This window comes from Lynx rufus, unplaced genomic scaffold (genome assembly GCF_022079265.1).
Source record: "Lynx rufus isolate CCGP_SWC_20201006 ecotype Redwood Valley unplaced genomic scaffold, mLynRuf1.p SCAF_19, whole genome shotgun sequence".
NCBI lineage: Eukaryota > Metazoa > Chordata > Mammalia > Carnivora > Felidae > Lynx > Lynx rufus.
Window position 1 is genome coordinate 15,231,843 of NW_025814833.1, and position 22,291 is coordinate 15,254,133.

General features: G+C 43.3%; 1 protein-coding gene across 2 annotated transcripts in view; it reads right to left on the reverse strand.

Moving 5' to 3' along the window:
* The window catches only part of LAMP2 (lysosomal associated membrane protein 2), a 34,926-nt gene extending 13,179 nt beyond the window's left edge, over nt 1–21,747 (reverse strand). For both annotated transcript variants that reach the window (XM_047081895.1, XM_047081897.1), the window contains exons 1-6: nt 21,509–21,747; nt 9,342–9,460; nt 8,490–8,703; nt 3,962–4,120; nt 1,826–2,013; nt 669–791 (exon numbers count right to left, since the gene is read on the reverse strand). In XM_047081895.1, coding sequence (XP_046937851.1) covers nt 669–791; nt 1,826–2,013; nt 3,962–4,120; nt 8,490–8,703; nt 9,342–9,460; nt 21,509–21,746 — 1,041 coding nt within the window. In that variant the 5' untranslated portion in view covers nt 21,747. The remainder of the gene's footprint in view (nt 1–668; nt 792–1,825; nt 2,014–3,961; nt 4,121–8,489; nt 8,704–9,341; nt 9,461–21,508) is intronic.
* Nucleotides 21,748–22,291: the final 544 nt, after the last annotated feature.

Consider the following 22,291-nt stretch of genomic DNA (forward strand, 5'->3'; position numbering starts at 1 on the left):
AGGGAAGAGAGAGAGGGAGGGAGAGAATTTTAAGCAGGCTCCGCAGAAGGTTCCCAGGGCTCAGCCCTGGATTTGAGCATGAACAAAATCCCAAACACTGCCATTATAAACTATCTTGATTTAATGAATTTATGCGTGTTAAGTACTTAAGCCAGAGCCTTGCACATGGCAAGTACTCAATAAATGTTAACTATTATCATTGCTGGTACTGTGACAAACAGTAGAGCCTCCAAAAAGCACTAAGATATTATAGCAGACAAACACGAATTTTCTAACCAGTAATAGAGAAAAATATTATGGAAACTACTTTTTATCTTTTATAAAATACATGACATATAAATTCATGCACACTTTATGATTAAGTATATCTATATGAGATGGATTACAGAGTTTCGGGGGGGGGGGGGAGGTGGGTTAATTCTCGCTCCTATCCTAAAGTCTGTGTGACGGCAGAACGGTCACTTTTGGTGAACATTAATACAACCCACGGACCACTGAGGTGACTCTCAGGGATGAAAGCTGATCAATGGACTACACTTTATAATTAAGTAGTGCTGAAATGGAAAATACAGCTAAATAGCCAACCCCCCGCCAAACACACAGCTGTTTAGACTTTCAGATGTGTTCCTAAGAAAACGAACCTAATCTTAGAAAAGTCTGTTACTCACCACGGCAAAGACAAAGTCAAGAAATTTGATGTTGCTGCTGTTCAGCCTAAGCAGAGCGCTCTGAGGATGGCAGTTACCGGTGAAGTCGGTTGTGTTGGGGTTGATGTTAATAATCGAAGCAACCTGTCGTGGAAGAAGAGGGAGAAAAGTACACATTAACCATACGAGTCCACGGCAAAACCTTATACTCTAATCCGCCACGTCGGTGGAGAACAGAAAGTCCTTTTGTCTGGATACCTAGGTTCATGGTGTCTTACTTTCAAACAAAGTTGGCACGGGCTCTCAAGCTAGGACTCAGACAACTTTAAGGAAAAAAAAGAGAGAAAAACAAGAGGGAAGCTTCCTCAGCAATGAGCCAAATGACAAGACACATTTTTATGGAGCACAAGGGCCAATCTGTCCAGCTTGTTTAAGTCGCCAGACTCTGGGAACGGGCTTGGGCGCCGGCACGCCCTCTGTAGCCTCAGCGGAGCACTGCAGCTAGAGGAGTGCATCTCTCCGACCTGAGTCATCAAAGAGCTGGAGACACAGCTGCGCCGTTCCTGGCATCATCAACCTACACTGCGCTTCAGATACAAATGCGAAGGATTCATATTTTAAACGGACTGAAATAAAGATCAACTATTTGTACTCCGATCTGCTGATGGTAAATACAATCCAAACCCCAAAGAGTCCTGGATACAGCTAGGTTTCCTGCTGGCCAAGACAAGGCCTTGACAGTGACATTAACTCTTTGTGTAACTCCAAACTAATCAAACCTCAACAAGTCAACATCAAATCTCTGTTTAAAACAGAATCGGTCTAGGGGCGCCCGGGTGGCTCAGTAAGACTCTTGATTTCAGCTCAGGTCATGATCTCACAGTTTGTGAGATCGAGCCCTGCAATGGGCTCTGTGCTGACAACGCGGAGCCTGCTTAGGATTCTCTCTCTCTCCCTCTCTCTCCGCCCCTCCCCTCTTCGCACTCTCACCCCCTCTCTGTCTCAAAACAAATAAATAAAGTTTAAAACGAAAACCAGAATCGGTCTAGTGCTCGCTTCGGCAGTACATATATTAAGACAGAATCAGTCTAGTAACAGGACTCTTGGGTCAGACGTAGGATATACCGTATTTGAAAGGAAATACGAGAAGAACGTACCAAGAAAAATAGACAACTAACCTTCTCGTGAGTGATGTTCAGCTGCAGCCCCATGGTAGCCAGGAGACAAGTACCATTGCTATTATTAACCGAGTAGGACCCAACCTCTGGTTTTTCCTTTGGAATGGGCGTTGTAGTAGGAGCCGGTGTGGTGGTGGGAGTGATGGGCGCCACAGTGGTTGAAGTTCGATCTTTTTCACACAGAAATTCTAAAAGAAACAAAGGACAAAATAAACTAAAGGGGACTTTTCCTCAATTCATAAGGCCAGGAAAGAACAAAATATCTCTCACAACAGAAGTCTAAAGGTTACATTAGGGGCAGGGGCCACCCTGGTACTACAGAGGTTCCCCAACTGCTGCCTCAGATGCACACCGTCTCTAAGGGTTATGACACACCAGACACAAACGCCGTATCTACTTACACATGGCCACGTACTCCCATTTGTAGACCCTTAAGTCCCTTTATTCCCAAAGAACTTCACCTGCCTCTGATGTGAAGATGAGAGATTTAAGCTTTTTTAAAATCGTTTTACTTATTTATGTTGAGAGAGACAGCTTGAGCAGGGGAGGGGCAGAGAAAAAGAGGGAGAGAGAGAGAAAATCCCAAGCAGGCTCCCTGATGCCAGCCCAGAGCCCGACTCGGGGCTCAAACTCATGAAACCGTGAGACCATGACCTGAGCCAAAACCAAGAGTTGGACGCTTAACCGACTGACCCACCCAGACACATGGAGAGATTTAAGTTTGAAAACATTCTACTCCTACCTAGGCCCACCCTCCTCTTCCCCGCACACAGCCACTATAAGGAAGGAGAGTGTTTACCAGAAAAAAAGTTTAGAGATCATTAAAGGGTTCAAATGGTAAACCCATTTTTTGGTAGCACCCCTACAGCAAATCAGACACATTTCAAACTCCCCTTAGGCAGTGTTGGTAGTTTTCCAGAGCTCGTGAATGAGAAATTACGACATTTCCATAAAGTCATATATTAAGTTACAAAAGCAGTTTATAAAATTCAAGCTTCGAACACAAGCTGTGACAACGCGGAGACTGCTTAGGATTCTCTCTCTCTCCCTCTCTCTCTCTGCCCCTCCCCTCTTCGCACTCTCACCCCCTCTCTGTCTCAAAACAAATAAATAAAGTTTAAAATGAAAACCAGAATCGGTCTAGTGCTTGCTTCGGCAGTACATATATTAAAACAGAATCAGTCTAGTAACAGGACTCTTGGGCCAGACGTAGAATATACCGTATTTGAAAGGAAATACGAGAAGAACGTACCAAGAAAAATAGACAACTAACCTTCTCATAAGTGATGTTCAGCTGCAGCCCCATGGTAGCCAGGAGACAAGTACCATTGCTATTATTAACCGAGTAGGACCCAACCTCTGGTTGGTCTAAGATCATCCTAAGATCACAACCTGAGCTGTGGTCTTAGATCATCAAAAGCTAAAGAGCTGATGATCAAGCTAGTTGAGGATTTGTTCAAACAAAGATTAGGTTTGATCAGCTGAAAACATTATAGGTGAGACATTTTTTAAAAACCATCCTCTAACAGGTACGTCATCAACTTAAAATTCCAAGTTCTGGGGTGCCTGGGTAGCTCAGTCGGTTAAGCATCTGGCTCTTGGTTTCAGCTCGGTTATGATCTCACGGTTCGTGAGTTCGAGTCCCACATCGGGCCCCGTGCTGATAGTGTGGAACTTGCTTGGGATTCTCTCTCCTCCCACCTCAAAATAAATAAGTAAACTTTAAAAAATTGCAAGTTCCACAAGAGTACGAATTGTCACTCTTTACAAAAACTTTACAGTCCACCGTAAACCATGAACAAATCTCAGGACAGAAATACTTTCATGGGGTGCCTGGGTGGCTCAGTCAGTTAAGCGTCCGACCTTGGCTCAGGTCATGATCTCACAGTCCACGAGTTCAAGCCCCGTGTTGGGCTCTGTGCTGACAGCTCAGAGCCTGGAGCCTGCTTCCGATTCTGTGTCTCCCTCTCTCTCTGCCCTCCCCCCCCTTTCACACTCTGTCTCTCAAAAATGAATAAATGTTTAAAAAATTAAAAAAATAAAAAGAAATGCTTTCAGATAACAAGTTCAGTTAAAGCCAGCTGGTATACTCCAACCTTAAATTAGGACCCAAGTATCTATACTTTAAGTACTCACCTTTTGTGCTCACTGTGCCATTCTGGACAAAAGCTTGTACGTGAACATCCCAATAGTACTGGACAACATCATCCTTTTCTAAAGTCGATAAACTATTGCATCTGAAGATGTTGTTCAATGGAATTCTGAATCGCACAGGGTCATAAACGGTCAAGATCCCTGTAAAACAAGATTAACACCAGCCATTTCCAAGAAGGTAGGAGAAAAGCAATAACGTAAATACATGTGTAGACTTTCTTCTCCTTCCGTCTGCCTGTCTTAACCCCATCCTCAAGTGACAAAGCACATGGCGCGTTGAGGAAATGACAAAGTCACTGTGGCTGAAACATAGGGAGTAAGAGGAAAGACGCGATGGGGGTTAAGAAGGAAAAACGAGCTGCAGGTGGCCACACACCGAAGCAAACCAAATAAGCTGAGGACAGGTTAGGCTTTGTTTTGTTAGCAGTGGAAGGTTAGCTCCAGTTGTTTTTTTTTTTTTAATTTTTTTTCAACGTTTTTTATTTATTTTTGGGACAGAGAGAGACAGAGCATGAACGGGGGAGGGGCAGAGAGAGAGGGAGACACAGAATCGGAAACAGGCTCCAGGCTCCGAGCCATCAGCCCAGAGCCCGACGCGGGGCTCGAACTCACGGACCGCGAGATCGTGACCTGGCTGATGTCGGACGCTTAACCGACTGCGCCACCCAGGCGCCCCAAGTTAGCTCCAGTTTTTAAAGCTGGAAATAAATAACACACATATCCTTTATTTTCAGGAAGATGGCAAAATCGTGGGGGCTGGGCAGGGGAAAAACTTTTAAGAAAAGTCATTTAAGAGGGAAAGTGCTTAGAAAGCTGCTGACCTGGTTAAGGGAAAAGGGGAAGGGGTTGCCTGAATTAGGATGGTGAGTGGCAGAAGAAACAGCAAAGAGGCCAAACTGAATACATATCTAAGGTAGAAGCAACAGGGCTTGGGGGCACCTAGGTGGCTCAGTCCATTAAGCATCCAACTCTTGGTTTCGGCTCAGGTCATGATCTCACGGTTTCGTGGGTTTGAGCCCTGTATCCAGGCTCTGTGCTGGCGGTGCGGAGCCTGCCTGGGATCCTCCCTCTCTCCTCCTCTCTCTGCCCCTCCCCCACTCGTGTTGTCTCTGTCTCTCTCAAAATGGATAAATAAACTTAAAAAAAAAACAGGGCTTAGTGCTCAAGGAAGGAAAAAAGATGGATTAATCAAGGATTTTACAGTAAATCCTTATTTTTGTGCTACTATCCCAGAGGAAGTTGCAGTAACTAAAATGAGCTTTTGAAACCTCTTCCTGGATAGCATTTACAGACTATTCCATTTCAGGAAATCTTCAGAATGTGAAAGGAATGAGCTATGTCCATTCCGAAGAGTTTTGAAACTTTAAAAGACTATGATCACAGTCATCCACCCAAATGGCTTCATTTCTTGCGGAGAAGCGGCAAGGAAGGAAGGTATTTAAGGTCCCTAATACAGGCTGCCTTCCATGCTCTCCATCATGTAGCAAGGCAGACAAATAATGCTGTCTTGGCGCCCCCTAATGGCTACAGGGAAAAACATTTTTTAACCAACGACTAGAACATTTTTTCCCCCAAAATCATTTCTCACTGTCAACATAAATGAATGGACACTTGACCTATCTTACATAGACAGACCTTAAAAACAATCTGTAGACATCCTGCAGTTAGACTATGAATTCTTTAAACTATTTTTATTTATGAATATGTGTGTATTCGTCAAATATGAACACATGCATAGCAAGACTACAACTCAACATTCATAAGAGTGGCTGCCTCTTGGGAGGCAGAGAGGAAAATGGCTCTGGGGTCGCAGTGAGTACAAAGGAAACCTCAAATGTATCTGTAAGGTTTTATTTCTTTAAATAAGTAAAAAAGATGAGGCAAATAAGAAAAAAAAGGCAATTTAATAAATTCTGGGTAATGGGTACACGGAGGTCTATTATTCTCTGCAATTTTCTGTATTTTAATCATGAAAAAAAATTTTAAAAGAAAACAGCAGCTTCAAACTTACTTCAATTATCAGACACCTAAAAATAAAACACTAAATCAAAACCCAACAGTCCGTTTAAGGAAACCATTTTAAATTCTCAATAGTTTCAAATATCTTAGTATAGAGATGTTAGTAATAAAAAACTGCATCCTCCCCATGTTTAAAAGAAAAAGGAGGTGAGTTAGGTGTTTGGAGTCCCCAGTTTTTCCATTCAGATCTGTCAGATCTGTCCTTTTCCGGCCGCCCCCTTGGTCTAGGCACGCATTACGTCATCCCTCGGTGACCACAACAGCCTCTTAAGCTGGCATCTCTGCCTGCAGTCTCCTCACTTCCAAATTAATCCTGCAGAACATTCTTTATAAACTACCGTGTCTGCTTTGGTTATGGCATCCTCCTGCTTCAAAACCTAAAACAGTTCCCCGATGCCTACCCCATCAAGCTGAATGCCTTTCCTTGGCTTCCAAGGCCCCCTATAATTTAGACCCACTGCACCCAGCCAGCCTGATTTCCCCTCTGCTACACACACAGCCTCTATTTTAATCAGGCAGCTCTCCAAACACTGCTCCACATGCTACGCTTCCCCCTGCTGGAAATCCTCTGCCCAAATTCTCCACTTACCCAAATTCGACCATTAGCTGAGTTTTCAGCTCGGGTCCTTCTTTATACCAAGCTTTCTCACCCCTCCAACGCACACTGACCTCTCCTTTCTCTCTGCTCCTAATGAGACCACTTGTGAGGGCACTTTTTTTTTTAAGTTTATTTATTTATTTTGGGAGAGAGAGCACAAGCAGGGGAGGGGCAGAGAGAGAGAGGATCCCAAAAGAGAGAGAATCGGGCACTGAGATTGCACTGATCTCATGAACCACCAGATCATGATCCGAGTCGCAGCTGGACGTTTAATCGACTAAGCCCCAGATCAGGCACTCTTAACCATGGGCACTCATAGACGGGCTCAGGAAGTATATACCATCTGCAAAGTTTACTCTGTACTTTGAGAGAGAGGGTCTACAGCTTTCTTCCTGTTGCCACCCCCTCAACAAAATCACAAACAACAACAAATCACACTATCTCAATGCTTTCTACTTTTTTCCATATAACTTGGAAAAATAATTTTGCCTTGTGTCCCCAACTAGTTTTAAAGCTCCTTGAAGGTGAGGGGCAAGTCTTATACTAGTTCTAAAAGACAATGTCAGGCACGAGGCTAAATATGTAAGATAACCAGTAACAGACTCGCTCTAGTTACCCTCTCAAACTAAGATTAAGAAAGAGAAAACTAGGACTGATTTCCAGGTCTCAGTCCGTGTTACCTCCCAAGTTTTACATGAGCTCATTCACTTCTGGGTCTTGAAAATATGGCCTTTTGATGTCCATAAATTCCAGTAAATCATTCACCCCCCAAGCCTCACAACTGAAGGTCATCTGCCTGTGTTTTTGGGGTCAGAATGAAATCCTATCTGTGAAGAATGCTCGGCTACCACGTTAACCCAAATCTCAGTAGAAGGGAAAGAAAGGAGAGAATTCTATCCCTAACAAAACTGAAACCTCCACTATCCATGCCTTCAAAATGTTTAGTACAAAAAAAAAATCTAGTACACATTTCGATTCTAAGGGTTACAAGAATGCCTTATTACTAATGCTTTCCCAAATTCGTTTTGACCTGAAATTGTCTCAAAATAACAACAGATGTTGACTTCACTTGGCCTTTACTTAATCACTTAGCTTTCAATCAAAATCTTATCTAAGTGGTAAAAAGATCTAAAGATGAAGCATTTCTGCTGATCTCAGGTTACTGAACTTGTACATATTTAAAATAGTTATCAGCTAAAGGATTTTCTCATTCATTCAGATTTGATGAACTACCCACTACTGAATGAAATAAATGATAATAGTCAAGTGCATGAACTCTGTAGCTTAACAGACTTTGGTTCAAACACCAGCTCATCCACTTACTAGCTGTGTAACCTCTGGGAAAGTTATTTAATCTCATTAAGCCTCATTCCCTTTACCTGTAAAGTTGAGACAGTATCTACTTCCCAGGCTTGCTGCTCTGGATTGAGACGCAGCTGGTCACACATTTAGGGTACTACCTAGTACAAAGTAAAGCACTCAGGGACACTTGGGTGGCTCAGTCGGTTAAGCGGCTGACTTCGGTTCAGGTCATGATCTCGTGGTTCATGGGTTCGAGCTCCGCATCGGGCTCTGTGCTCACAGCTCGGAGCCTGGAGCCTGCTTTGGATTCTGTGTCTCTCGCTCTCTCTCTGCCCCTCCCCCGCTTGTGCTCTGGCTCTCAAAAATAAACAAACATTTTTTAAAAAAGTTAAAAAAACAAAGTACGCAAACAATGACAGCAAATATCATCACTGTGTTGAACACTGCTGTATGTGGGGCGGAAACAAAGATGTGAACTTTCCATTCTAGTTAGGAAGACAGTCATGCATACAGATGACTTTTAAGTCATTTACATTTGTATTATTAATAAAGAGTAAGAGAACAGAACACAAATCTAATTCTTAAGTTTACCTTTATCTTTGGCATCAGGAAATGTTGTGTTGTCACTAATGTTGTAGGAAAATGAGATACCGTCAATCGAGTAAGTAGACCCCTCCTTTGTAAAATTCACAACCCAGGAAAAACCGGATCCAAATTGCACGGCTATTTTGGGACCATTCTGGTCTTCCCCGCAAGCACTTCCATTATATGTTGCAGTGCTGAGGTCTGAAACGGTTACAGTTTTCTAAAAGAAAAAGAAGTTTGGGGGTAAGGAACACACAGGCGGAAATGACCATCAGGCATTTACGTCGGATGTGCCAATTCAGTCTACGTTACACATCCCCCCATGGCCAGGCTGCCCTTTGGCTGGCCTGTTGTGGAAACCAGTCTCAGATTCTTCATCTACAGACCAGTCCTCTGGACAAAAGGAAAAGGAAAAATGGCCTGAACTTCTCTTCTTGATTTTTTTTTTTAAATCAGGTTATAAGCAGGCAGGACCTTAACCAAAAGAAAATAAGACAAAAAGATTGAGAGGGCACCCCCCCAAAGGAGATTATAACAGCAAACTATTAGAAATGGGAATGCTTTGATGTCAGTACATGTTAAAGCAGCACCGATGTGGTGAGGCATGAACACCACACAGTCTTTGGATCACGTGCCCTTAACCGACTGCAAGGAAAACTCCAAAGAACCAAGGAAGTAAAATATTCCTTCTAACACTACACAGAATACCTTCAGGTATCTAGGTTTTTAAAAAACCCACAGAACTGAAGCATTAAGTCAGTTAACATATGAAATCTCATCCATAGAAGTGTATGTAAAGGATAAAGAATGGAACTGAGTTTCTACTAGAAACCTCAAGGAAAAAAGAAAAATACTTACATAACTTTTGCTTGTAGTCTCATAGCGTATTGTGAAATTCATCTGCCATTTTGCATAAAGGCAAGTGGCTTTTCCTGAATCTGTCAAATTAAGTTCTAATGCGTAAGATGAGACAGCTCCTAGATTTATTAAAAAGAAATAAGATTGTGAAACTGTACCACAAAAACATATCTAAAATAAAAACGACCCCTATCCACCACTGAAGTTCAACCAGCTCTAAGATGAAACAAAGTCCTTTGGTATCTTGGTGATGGTTTTTCTTTGTATTTTTAGTGGACTCCTATTCATAAAGTTAGCATTACCCCTTCCAGAAGGAATGGTTACTTGACCTAGGATGCCGCCTAGTAGTCATAGCCACACTCGCCTGTGCCTGGCTAGTTTTGTTTTAGGCAATTATAGTTTGCCCATTAGACTTTTGTTTTTAAGGTAAAGGAGGTTAAGGGGGAGCTCAGAAGGGGGCGTTAAACGGTCTCTCTCAAACCAGCTGATGGAACTTTCTCTGCAAAAATAATGACAGATCGGATGTTCTATGGTCTTGTTGCCTTCAACCCGGTCACAAGCTATGTGGCCTATGACGCGTGGACGTCTTGTTGAACTGTTTTATTCTTTTTTTTTTTTAATTTTTTTAAATGTTTATTCATTTTTGAGAGACAGAGACAGACAGAGTGCGAGTGGGGAGGGGCAGAGAGAGAGGGAGTCACAGAATCAGAAGGAGGCTCCAGGCTCTGAGCTGTCAGCACAGAGCCCGACACGGGGCTTGAACCCACAAACCGTGAGATCATGACCTGAGCCGAAGTCAGACGCTTAACCAACTGAGCCACCCAGGCACCCCATGAACTATTTTATTCTGATGTGAAGATGTGGGATGGCTCTTTGTAAACATGTGTACCATGTGACCAAAAGAACAGACCTTCAAAGGTTGTTAGATCCATAAGCAAAATGTTATTTTTTTTTATAAATGTAACATTCATCACTTGGTTCCATTTTAAAATCCAACTAATCAGAAAGGCTGATGAATCTTTTGACATGGATTCAAAGTCACTTCCTGTGTTCTCAACCTGCTACCTCTTTAGGCAGAGAAACCTTACCAGGACAGAAAAGCCATGGGGCTTTTGAGCTAACTTGGCTCTCATCTACACTAGGTTCAACACAGGGACATTCCCTATTAAACTGAAGAGCCCAAGAACTAAAAATACTATGTGCCAGCAAACACACCAGCAGCATAAATGACAGGCAACCAGTTTTCTTCACTGTCTCCCACATTACCCAAGGGAAAAGCAGTTTCCTGCTAAGACAGCCTTTAATGATAGCTGGGCAATCCGGCGTCATCTACAAGCAGGGACATGCTAGGGACTACAGAGAATCAAGTCCTAAGAGGACTACCAAGAAGGCGTGCCTCAGCAACAGCTTTCAAGTTGTACACAAAAGCCCGTGGTCATGATGCTCCGGAAGCCAGGCTGTCCTGCAAGCCTGAATATTATGCTAAAGCGTGTGGTTACTGAGTGCTTAAATGTATTGGTTAAGGCTTGAACAGACCTCCCGAGGCCTGAGCAGGTTCTGTAGCCATTCTTTTCTAAGTGCAATATGGAACGGAGCTGTCGTCCCTGATCCAAGGCTATCTGGTAGTGGAACTGAGGGCTCTGGCTTCTAATTTTCCTTTTTGTTTTCTCTTGCCTTTTCTTTCTTTCTTTTTTGGTTTATTTTTTAGTTTATTTATTTATTTTTTGAGAGAGCGAGAGAAGAGAGAGCAAGCCGGGGAGGGGCACAGAGAGATGGAGAGAGACATCCCAAGCAGGCTTCATGCTGTGAGTGCACAGCCCGACGCTGGGCTCCAACTCACGAACCGTGCGATCATGACCTGAGCCAAAACCAAGATTCGGACATTTAACCGACAGAGCTACCCAGGCGCCCCTGGCTTCTAATTTTTCTTATCAACTGGAAGCCTGCGTTTTATATGCTGCCTTTCTTGGTCTTTTTTTTTTTCTTTCAGAATTCCAAAAATTTATTTTTGTATTTATAGAGAAGCTTATTCTTTTTTTTATTCTTTTTAATTTTTTTTTTAATTTACATCCAAATTAGTTAGCATACAGTGCAACAATGATTCCAGGAGTAGATTCCTTAGTGCCCCTCACCCATTTAGCCCATCCCCCCTCCCACAACCCCTCCAGCAACCCTCAGTTTGTTCTCCATATTTAAGAGTCTTTTCTGTTTTGTCCCCCTCCCTGTTTTTATATTATTTTTGCTTCCCTTCCCTTATGTTTATCTGTTTTGTATCTTAAAGTCCTCGTATGAATGAAGTCATATATTTGTCTTTTTCTGACTAATTTCACTTAACATAATATCCTCCAGTTCCATCTGCGTAGTTGCAAATGGCAAGATTTCATTCTTTTTGATTGCCGAGTAATACTCTATTGTATATATATAGCATATCTTCTTTATCCATTCATCCATCGATGGGCATTTGGGCTTTCTATACTTTGGCTATTGTTGATAGTGCTGCTATAAACATGGGGGTGCGTGTGTCCCTTCAAAACAGCACACCTATATCCCTTGGATAAATGCCTAGTAGTGCAATTGCTGGGTCGTAGGGTAGGGTAGGTAGGGTAGTTCTACTTTTAGTTTTTTGAGGAACCTCCATACTGTTTTCCAGAGTGGCTGCATCAGCTTACATTCCCATCTCTTGGTCTTGTTTAAAGTCCCTAGCTTTAACAGATCCTCCTTGTATTCAAAGCATTCAAAACTGTTAGACATAACCAAGAAAAGCCTCACGTGAGTTAATCTTTTACTTTTCAGAGATATTAAAGGAACAGAAAGAAAATGGCATAAAATAGTAATAGCACCAGTGTGTACCCATGTGGGAGACCTCATACCTTATGAAGCAGAAGGTACAGGTTGTGGTTCAAATTTACCACTACATTAAATTCAAGATAGTCTAGCTGTCAACCTAAAAATAAGAACTGAGAAGTGCCCTGAGGGCTCCAGCACTTTCTGTTCTAGTGCCTTTCTTCCTGTGACAGCTATCCCTTTCACAGAGCTTCCTGGCTTCCCCTACATCTCCAACTGCACGGGGACCACTTTTACTCCATATCTATCACCTCAAACTCAACAATTCCAAAACGAAAATTCACTCTTCTCCTTCCTCTAAACTGCTCCCCTTCTCTGGCTGTAAAGGAAAGGCAGGACCTTGAGGATTCCCCCTTGGGAATTAGGGGCACCTGGGTGGCTCAGTCGGTTAAGGGTCCGACTTTGGCTCAGGTCATGACCTCACAGTTGGTGAGTTCAAGCCCTTCATCGAGCTCCGTGCTGACGGCTCAGAGCCTGGAGCCTGCTTTGGATTCTGTGTCTCTCTCTTTCTCTGCCCCTCCCCGACTTGTGCTCATGCTCTCTCTCTTTCTCTACCTCTCTCAAAAATAAATAAACATAAAAAATATTTTTAAAAATTTTGGGGAATTAGCTTCTACTTCATTCTCTTCGTGAAGTTCTACTGATGTTTTTTTCCCCTTCAAATCCTTTTAAATCCAAACTTTGCCTTTTATTTATTTTTTTAATGTTTTTTTTAATTTATTTTTGAGAAAGACAGAGACAGAATGCGAGTGGGTTGCGGCAGAGAGGGAGACCCAGAATCCAACACAGGCTCCAGGCTCTGAGCTGTCAGCACAGAGCCCGATGGGGGCTTGAACTCACGAGCTGTGAGATCATGACCTGAGCCCGAAGTCGGCCGCTCAACCCACTGAGCCACCCAGGCGCCCCTGCCATTTACTTCTATTCCCTATCCACCATCCCACCCCTAAATTACTACAGACGCCTCCTAGCTGTCCCTAGAAATGCTCCCTGATTAATGGTCCTTCAATACCTCTTCCTGTCAGGACATTTGTTCAAATACTTTTATTAGCTCCAAAATCCCATATTAAATTTAAATTCCTCCAGCTGACTTTCAAAGTAATCCTTGATCTCATCCCACCCTATTCCTTCAACTTCTCTCAAACCATTTTCCCAGAACACACCCTTTAATCTGGTTAAACTTGTTCCACTGGACCCAAATGCCATGCTCTATTCAACCTCTACCCCTAGGCCTCTACTGTCCCTAACATTTGAGATTTACTTTTCTTCTACCGATCGATCTAAGTGTTCACTTGAGGAAGGACCGCCTCTCTTTCGGGCTGCCTCCAAATGTGCAACACTGTCAGACCCTGCCTTTTTCTAATAACTTCTGGCAGATGTCACCACCTACTGTAAAAGCTGAAAATGTCAGATGCTTGCTTTCCAGCCTCCCTTGCAGCAAGGATGGACGAGGCTCCACCTAACACAGGCATCTGCCCCAGATTTTAGATAGGAGGGCGGCGGAATAGAGCCAGGAATGGAAGTGTCACCCTCAGGTGGCAGTTGCTACAGCAGGATCAAGGTCCCAGGCAACAAGGCCTGCAGAGCTGGCGGTGGTGACAGTAGTGCGCGAACTGCAGTCCAACGCCTGGCGGCGCTCGTGCAGTTCAGCGACATGACGGGGAAACTGGGCCAGGCCTTGACATCCACAGCCAGGAGCCCTGGTAATTCCGAGCCACTCGATATGCATGTTTTTTTATAAAGAAAAATGTTATTGATGCCTAACATACAGAGGGACGCACACTATCACATATGAAAGGGAAAGGTACATGGAACCTTAAGCACACAGCTCAAAGAATTTCCACAAGCTGAATCCACTTGGGTTAAGAAACAGAACATTCCAAGTGCTCCCGAAGCCCCTTCCAGGTACTTTTTCCCTCCCAAGGGCAACCACTATCCCGACTTCTAACAGTACAGGTTAGTTTTGCCTGTTTTTCAACTTGATGTAAATGGAAGCACTCACTCTGTTCCTTTGTGTCTGGCTTCTTTCACTGCATATTAAGTTAGTGGGATTCGCCCAGGTTGGTGTGGGTAACTGCAGTGTGTACGTTCTCACTCTGTACATATAGCTTTCTATTATTGGGTAAATATTCCACTACTTATCTACGCTATTGCTAATGGGCATTTGGATAGTTTCCAGTTTGGTCCTAATGCAAATGGACACGTCGGTGAACATGTGTGTATGTGTGCCTGTTGGGTATGTATCTAAGAATGAAACGGGGGATCAAAGGCTATGCATATGCCCTGATAACTTTTTAATAAATTCTTTTTCTGCTTAAAAACTACCAGATTTTCTTTCTTTTATTTTTTAATGTTTATTTATTTTTGCGAGAGAGCGCACATGCGCGGGGGAGGGGCAGAGAGAGAGGGAGACAGAGGATTCAAAGCAGGCTCTGCACTGACAGCAGAAAGCCCGATGTGGGGCTCAAACTCACAAACCATGAGATCATAACCTAAGCCAAAGTTGGACACCCAACCAACTGAGCCACCCAGGTGGGCCTATCAGATTTTATTTCTGTTGCTTACAATTAAGAACCTGGAATGATAAGCTATCCATTTTTCAGCAGCCATTTTCTCCACAAAGATCTCCTGAACTATAGAAGCCTTGAAGAGCAGTCATAGTGCATACCCCCGCCTTTCAGTATATTTTTGTACTATTCTGAATTATTCACTTATTTTATGCCCGTAAATCCTAACCCCTGTATTGTCACAAGCTCCAAAACAGCAGTCTTCAACTGTAACTTCATAACCAACTGATGTGTCACAGTAAATTATTGTATACAGCAGGTAATTTGTTAACTAATAAAAAAAGGACCCAAGTCTGTGAATGAATGATATATCTGGATTCAAGTTTCCCTTTTGATAATGTCTCTGCCACTCATTTGAATTCCAATATGCTCCCTTACCAACAGATGATCCAATCTATGCCACAGCCCCTAGGAGTGGGCCTTCTATATGAATGTCATCCATCACGGGTGCCATGGTCAGAGAGACCATGTCTATTACTTTTCCTCCATCTCCTCTCATTCCTAATTGTGCTGAATATATATTAGTTTCTCAATAAATATTGACTGATTATATCAATGCAAAAATATCCTGCAACAAGGACCTGAAATATAGCTTAATCTAATTACAAAAAGGCAAATCTTCTAGTTTTGCCAAATCATGAACCTAACCTATCAGTCTTCTGGATTCTTCCTCAACCCCCAAGTCAGTTTTCGCCTCAATAAATTCTGACATGAATTTCAAGCTAGGAATAATGTATTTCCCACAAGGCAAGTTGATAGTTGAAACATTTACACTTTGCTAAAAAATCTCCAGAAAGCCATTTCCATCCTTATTGCTGTATTTTCTTTTAGCATAGCTAAATCGTTTTTGTTTAAAAGTCTTTATGGCATTAAAAAAAAACCCCAAGGGTGGGTGCCTGGGTGTCTCAGTCAGTTAAGCATCCAACTTCGGCTCAGGTCATGATCTCACGGTTCGTGAGTTCAACCCCCACTTCGGGCTCTGTGATGACAGCTCAGAGCCTGGAGCCTGCTTCAGATTCTGTGTCTCCCTCTCTCTCTGCCCCTCTTCTGTTTGTGCTCCCTCTGTCTCTCAAAAATAAATAAATGTTAAAAGAATTCAAAAAGCCCAAGGCTGTGTCAACTATACTCAAATAAAAAAATAATTAAATTAGTTAAATAATGTTTAAAAAAAAACCCACACAGCTGAATATATCCTAGAGTGTGTAATTACAGAGCTAAGAGTTTATTCTCCAAAGAAAAAGGCATGCCTCAAAATCAACTTTCTCAAATTTAAATATCTTCTCAATCTTATTTCCACAAAGTTCATTTATAGGCTCTTATAGAACTCAACTTATTTTTCCGAGCATGAGATGCTGCAGAAAGTGGCTAGGTTTTTACAAGTCTATCTAACCCAAAGCATAGTTGAAAAATACATATATTCGTAAACAAAATCGGGGCAGGGTGGGAACATAATACTAGTCGTACGACATAACCAATAAAAAACAATAATCTAAGAGGCGATATAATGAGGCGATTAAGAGCCCCATCTTTGGCACTGAAAAGCTAGAATTCAAATCAGTCCAATTTATTAGCTATGAGACTCTGGGCAAGTTAACCTCACTAAGAATTGGAGTGTGTATTTCTTGAACAGGTTCTTCGAAAGCATGCGAGCCCTTCAGAGCTAAGAGAACTTTGCCAAGCAAGCTGGATATTCCAGCTTACAAGCTTCCCTTGTAGTAAAAGTAGCAAGCACCTAAAGGAATCCTTCCCAAATTTTAATTATAGGTTTTTTTCATCATGTCAAGTTATGAACTCCTGAAGCCAAACTGATCCGTTCACAATGATGTTGGGCAAAGGGTCTTTAAAAAAAAAGGACATAGGCATACAGTATCTACGTACTCTTTCTCCTCTGTCCCCAGGTTTGATAAATCAGATTAACTGTTCCTCATTTACAAGTCCTCATTTATGCTTCCTAATATAAGTACAATCACCCATTCAGTTGCTGATACTTTTGATTTCTGGTACATCTCTTTTGAAAAGAAAAGTAATGAAATGATTTTAAGCTACAAAATAATTTTTTTTAAGATCAGAGAGTGGGTAAGGAAGTAAGGTTCAACACTATTCAACTAATGGAAAGTGCTTATTGCTGAGTGTGTGGTGTTTGGCAGACCTCCAGAATTCTTTTGCAATGCACAGCAACATACCAACAAGTACTTATAAAGTGTGCTTTTGGATCTGAGGCGATCTCTGATCACTTTAATATGGAATTATGATCGGAATGCTTTTGTCACTACAGGAGGAAGAGCAGTCTTCCTGCAGGAAGGATCACTTAGGTGAGCTACAGTGCTGTGAAATAATCATCGATCACAAATTCCATCCAAGGATATAGGGGAAGAAAGCTGCACTCAAATATTTGAATATCCAGAATCCTATCGGATGTGATAACCAATGACTAATGGCCAAATAAGCCTGTCCTTTCAAGTATCTCTGTTACAGCTAAAATAATTTTAGCAGAACCTTGAAATCAAAATAATCAGGTTAACAAAATGTGGTAGGGTTACAGAAAGATCCCACGCTTACTTTCTCTCTTTTAGATCACCTGCAAAAGGGAAGAGACTGGTTGTTTGTGAAAGCCTTAATCTCATTCTCACCAAGGACTTTCCTGCTTCTCCATGCTAACTCTCACTACTATGTAGGTATATCTGAAGGGGTACAAGTAAGATACTAGTATTATTATATGGGATTATAGTTCAGTAAATTGGTTTAAACTATCTGTATTGTTTAGCACTGATCTTGAAGTTCTAAGTCCAAAGACACAAAAAAAATTTGTTTCGGCAAAGCATAATTTAAGATTCGCAGAAGAAAAAGGAGACCAAGCTGGTCTAATTTACAATCATCCCCAGTACCCACCAATGAATACCCTCAACAAAAATTCACTGAGGGTTAACTACGTACCAAGTGCTGTGCTAAGTAGGCAATGGGAAATGACAGTCCATAAGAGTCTTCACTCTCGGAGACCAGTGCCATAGGGGAGACTTGACTGGCAATGATATTAAGGAAGAAAAAAAAAAAAAAAGAATGGGGGGTGCACCTGGGTGGCTCAATCGGTTGAGCATCTGACTCGATTTTGGCTCTCAGGTCATGATCTCACAGCTCGGGATCCTCTGTCTCCCTTTTTCTGGCCCTCTCCCTCTCCTGTGCTCTCTCTCTCTCTCAAAAATAAACAAACATCAAAAATAAATAAATAAAGTGGAAAACAGGCTAGTCTAAAAACCTGAGAGTTTGGGAACGACAAGATTTACTCCTATTCCTTCAGATGGTCACCTGGCTGTCCCCCCCCCCCCCCCATAAGACTCAGGTCTCTGCTCACCAGGCAATGGATAAACACTTGAGGGAGGGAGGGGCTCCTACCCCTTAAGTTCACAGTCAGGATATTTATATGAGGTTTTTCCCACCCTGAGAAGCATCAACCCTATCAAAACCAGGAGTCAAACTAGTTACAAAAATCAATAACCACAGAAGAATTCTGAAATCTCTGAGGTCTCAAAGAAAAGACCCTTAAGACAATGATGCTCGGAAATGAGTTTCACCTACTACTCTCTTTACAATGCATCTACACAGTTTTTCTTCAGAAAAATCATATAGGTCTTCTTCAGAAAGTTCCCTAGTCAGTTAGAATTCACTCAAATAAACAGCACAATGTAATCTCTGTGAAAAGGACCAATGCATAAACCTTTCAAACTCTTTTCTATGCTTGCTGTAAAGCAGCTGTTTTGTTTTGTTTTTTTTTTAAGAGTTACCCTCTGGAGCCAGGATAGTTACAGAGTGAAACTGGCACAGCTTGAGTGCTCAAGCTAATGAGACTATAAATTCAGGACAGAACCTCCCCTCCGTTCGAACCCAGGAGCAGCACAAGATTCACAACAGGTCTTTTATCAGTATTTATTGACTGCTTGAAAAATTTTTGGTATCCACTCTGATATATAAAAGTAATGTACACGGGGTCACCCAAGTGGCTCAGTCAGCTGCGTGTCGGACTCTTGGTTTTGGCTCAGGTCATGGTCTCACTGCTCAGCTAGTGAGTCAGGGCCCCTCGCCGGGCTCTGCACTGATGCTGATAGCTGGGGCCGGCTTGGGATTCTCTGTCCCTCTCTCTCTGCCCCTCCCCCACTTGACTGACTGACTCTCGCTCAAAAAAAAAAAAAAGTAATGTGCCAAACCCATGAAGCAACTCAAGATCTGCTCAGTTCTTAGACCGAAAGCCACATGAAGGAGTCTGAGCCCCACACTGAACCAACAGCTGTCAGAAAAAGCAGCTGTATACAAGAAATGCTTTCCATTTCATCCTGATACCTTCTAAAAATCTAATCTAGGTACATTATGAACGTTTACTTCTCCAAATCCTGTTCTAAACCTGGAGGTGGAGGAAATCGATCTTGGAAATCTTCCAAGAAGATGAATCTAGTTAGTCCCAATCAATAAATGGCAAACTAGCAGATGAGCTGATGGGTTCTTTTATGTGCTTCTTTTTGCCTGTTTATTTTCTGCATTGAGCAAGCATTGCTTTTGTAAAAACAAGACAAAAAAGCTTTCAGTAAAAAAGAAATCTAATGACACAAAAGCCAACAAGTAAGACAACTATTATTTTTTTTTCACTTTCTCTAAACAATAACGGCGTTGTGTTTGTGCAGATTCAATTGGCAGTGAACTACTGATTAACAGATGCCTTGGTCAGATGTGTTCCATCACTGATAAGGTGCTTTTCGTTGTAAACAATCCTCTCTTAGGGTCGCTGGCCCCTCAGTAAGCGCTTCACTCCAACGTTACAGCTTTGAATTGTGTTTGAGCGAAGCCTCCATGGCCCCCTTTCACAAGGGCTATGGAGGCGTCTCCTGGCCTATGTGGACAGCTGCACTAGGGGCAGGGAGTCTGAACCATTTGGTGTCAGGACCCCTCACTCTCTTATCCACTGAGAACTTGAAACAGCTTTGGTTTACATGAGTTATGACTACTGGCGTTGGCCATATTTGAAATCAAAAATGAGAAGTGAATACAACACAACATCAGAGCCATCAGAGCGGTGATGTCACCACACATTATGTAGCCTCTGGAAAACTCCACTGTACACTGGTGAAGAGTGTTGAGTGAAAAAGACAAGTAACTTCCTAGTATTACTTTAGAAATAAGTTTGTATCTGACATACGCCTCCTCAAAAAGATCCTTGAGAGTCACTAGACTAGATCATCAAGAACCCTTCCAATACTATCACTCTGGAGCCAGACTTGTCAACTTCGGCACTAGTGACATTTTGAGGTGGATGAGTCTTTGTTGGGGGCACTGTCCTGTGCATTATAGGATGTTCAGCAGCATCCCAGCCTCTACCCACTAGATGCCAAAAGCAATCCCAGATTGACAACCAAAACGTCTGTTTGACAACCAAAAACGTCTCCAGATGTTGCCAAATGTCCACTGTTTGAAAATCCACTATTTTCAGGTGCTGATTTTATTCCACTGAAATGGGAGTTAGAATGTGTACCTCTCAGTGCCTTCTCAGACTCCTATTATGTCTATTTCCTCCCCACTCCCATCTGGGTCTGTTCCTTCTGTTCATTTATTTGGTCACAAACAGCAAGAGTCAGTGGATAGCAGCAAGCACAGGATGAATCAGGTCAGGAAGAGACCTTCTGGTCAAGGTTCACCTTTCAGGCATTAAAGCCCTCAGGGACTCAGCAATCACTGGGGGAGGGTGGTAGAACCCAATCAGCCAACATTCATCCAGCCATTCTTAGGACTTGGTAACACCCCAATCTTTAGCAAGTTACCTATGGTCCTCCTCCGAAAATGAAGTGAAAGGCCAGTTGTGTGGCTACGAACACAACCTTCTGAAGGCAAAGAGGCAGTAGACGAAGACTCCAAAACCTCACATCTAGGAGACCCTCCCAGCTGAAAGAGCTGAGGATTTTTTTAAAGGATTTTTAAGGTTTTTCTTTTTTGGTTTGTTTGTTTAAATCAGGATCTGGCTGGGAGGAAATAGCCGACTGGTAGAAAATCGACATCTTCAACAGTTCCAAGTCAGATCTTCACTCCCCACCAAAGTCCCCCCTCATCCCCTTCGTTTCCAGACCTTACCTCCGTGCTTTCTTGCCTGGAAGTTGCCCCGGGCCACCCGAGGTCCCTACCCCTCCAAACTCGAGCTACCAAACTCAAATACAGCATCATTCCTCGTCTCTTTAATCACCCTTCCTCCACAGCCTCAAATTCCTGCCCACAAACCGCCCCCAGCCCTCTCACTGCCCCCTCAGACTCTACTGTCATATCTGCCCCTACCCTCCCCCATTCCCCCAAGTTTCTCCACGCAGGCAATAGTCTCTTCCCTCCCCAATTTTTGCTCTCGCCCCTAAGATCCTAAGAAACCAGGACTCCCCTGATTGTCTCTGCCACCCCAGAATCGCACGTACCTACGCTCACTCCTCAGTATCTTCCCCAAGTTACTCCTTCTACCCGGATGTGCTCCACTCCTCCCTCTTCCCCACCTACTCCCTCGGCGCCCACCCCCCCTTACTTGCCCCTTCTTACTCTCACGGGCCCTTCTTCCCCGCCATCCCTCGGTCAGGCCTTCTCTAGGTCACGGCTCGCTTCCCTGGGCCAAGCGCCACCGCCCAGTGTCAGCCTTTCAGGTTCTCACCCCCACCCCCCGGACCAGTCTTGCAGGTTGTGGCCTTTGAACTGGGCGCCCCGGGCCCAGGCTGAGGGACTAAGCAGGAGGGCCCGACAACTCACCCAGGACTAGGCAGAGCAGAACGAGCCCCGAGCCCGGAACCGGGGAGAAGCGGAAGCACACCATGATTCCGCAAAGGAGGCGGCGGCGGCGGCGCGGCGGCAGTGGCGGTGGCGGTGGCGGTGGCAACAACAGCAGCAACACCAGGGAAAAAGCTTGCTGGAACCCGGGCAAGAGGAGCGCGGACCACCGACCACAAGTGCTGCAAACGCCAGGACAAGGCGCTTCAGCGCGGGTCATAAGACTAGGGGCGGGGCTCTTTCTTGCCTTTAGCCAATCTCCGCGCTTGAAAGCGGCGAGAAGGGTGGTGACGTAGGAGCCGGTGGGCGTGGCGACCACGCCCTGGCTTTTTGGTTCACAATCATTCTTATGCGCCTAGGAGATATGCGCGGACGGCTTTTTCTAAGGCTTAAAAGAGAGAATTAACTTTTGGGGGGGTACAGATAGTAGAGTTTATTTCAGTTCCAACTCCTTGAGGAAGAAGAGAGTAATTTTACTGGAGTGAAACAGTTGCTAAGCATCACAACATAATATATATAAAAATAGTACCCAGTTATTACTCCAAACACTGTTGTTAGCTCTGCAGTTCGTGTTATTAAATGCACAAGGGCGCTGAGGGTAGTATGGTGTCACGGACAGCCAGAGCAAGACGTGGCCTCGAAGTTCGCCCTAGTTATAACACCCTGTTTTTCAAATGGAGGAGTTAAACCCAGAAAGAGAAAGAACCTTTTTTGAATACAGAAAGAAAGATAATAGGAAATAAAAAAATAAAATAGAAGGGTAAA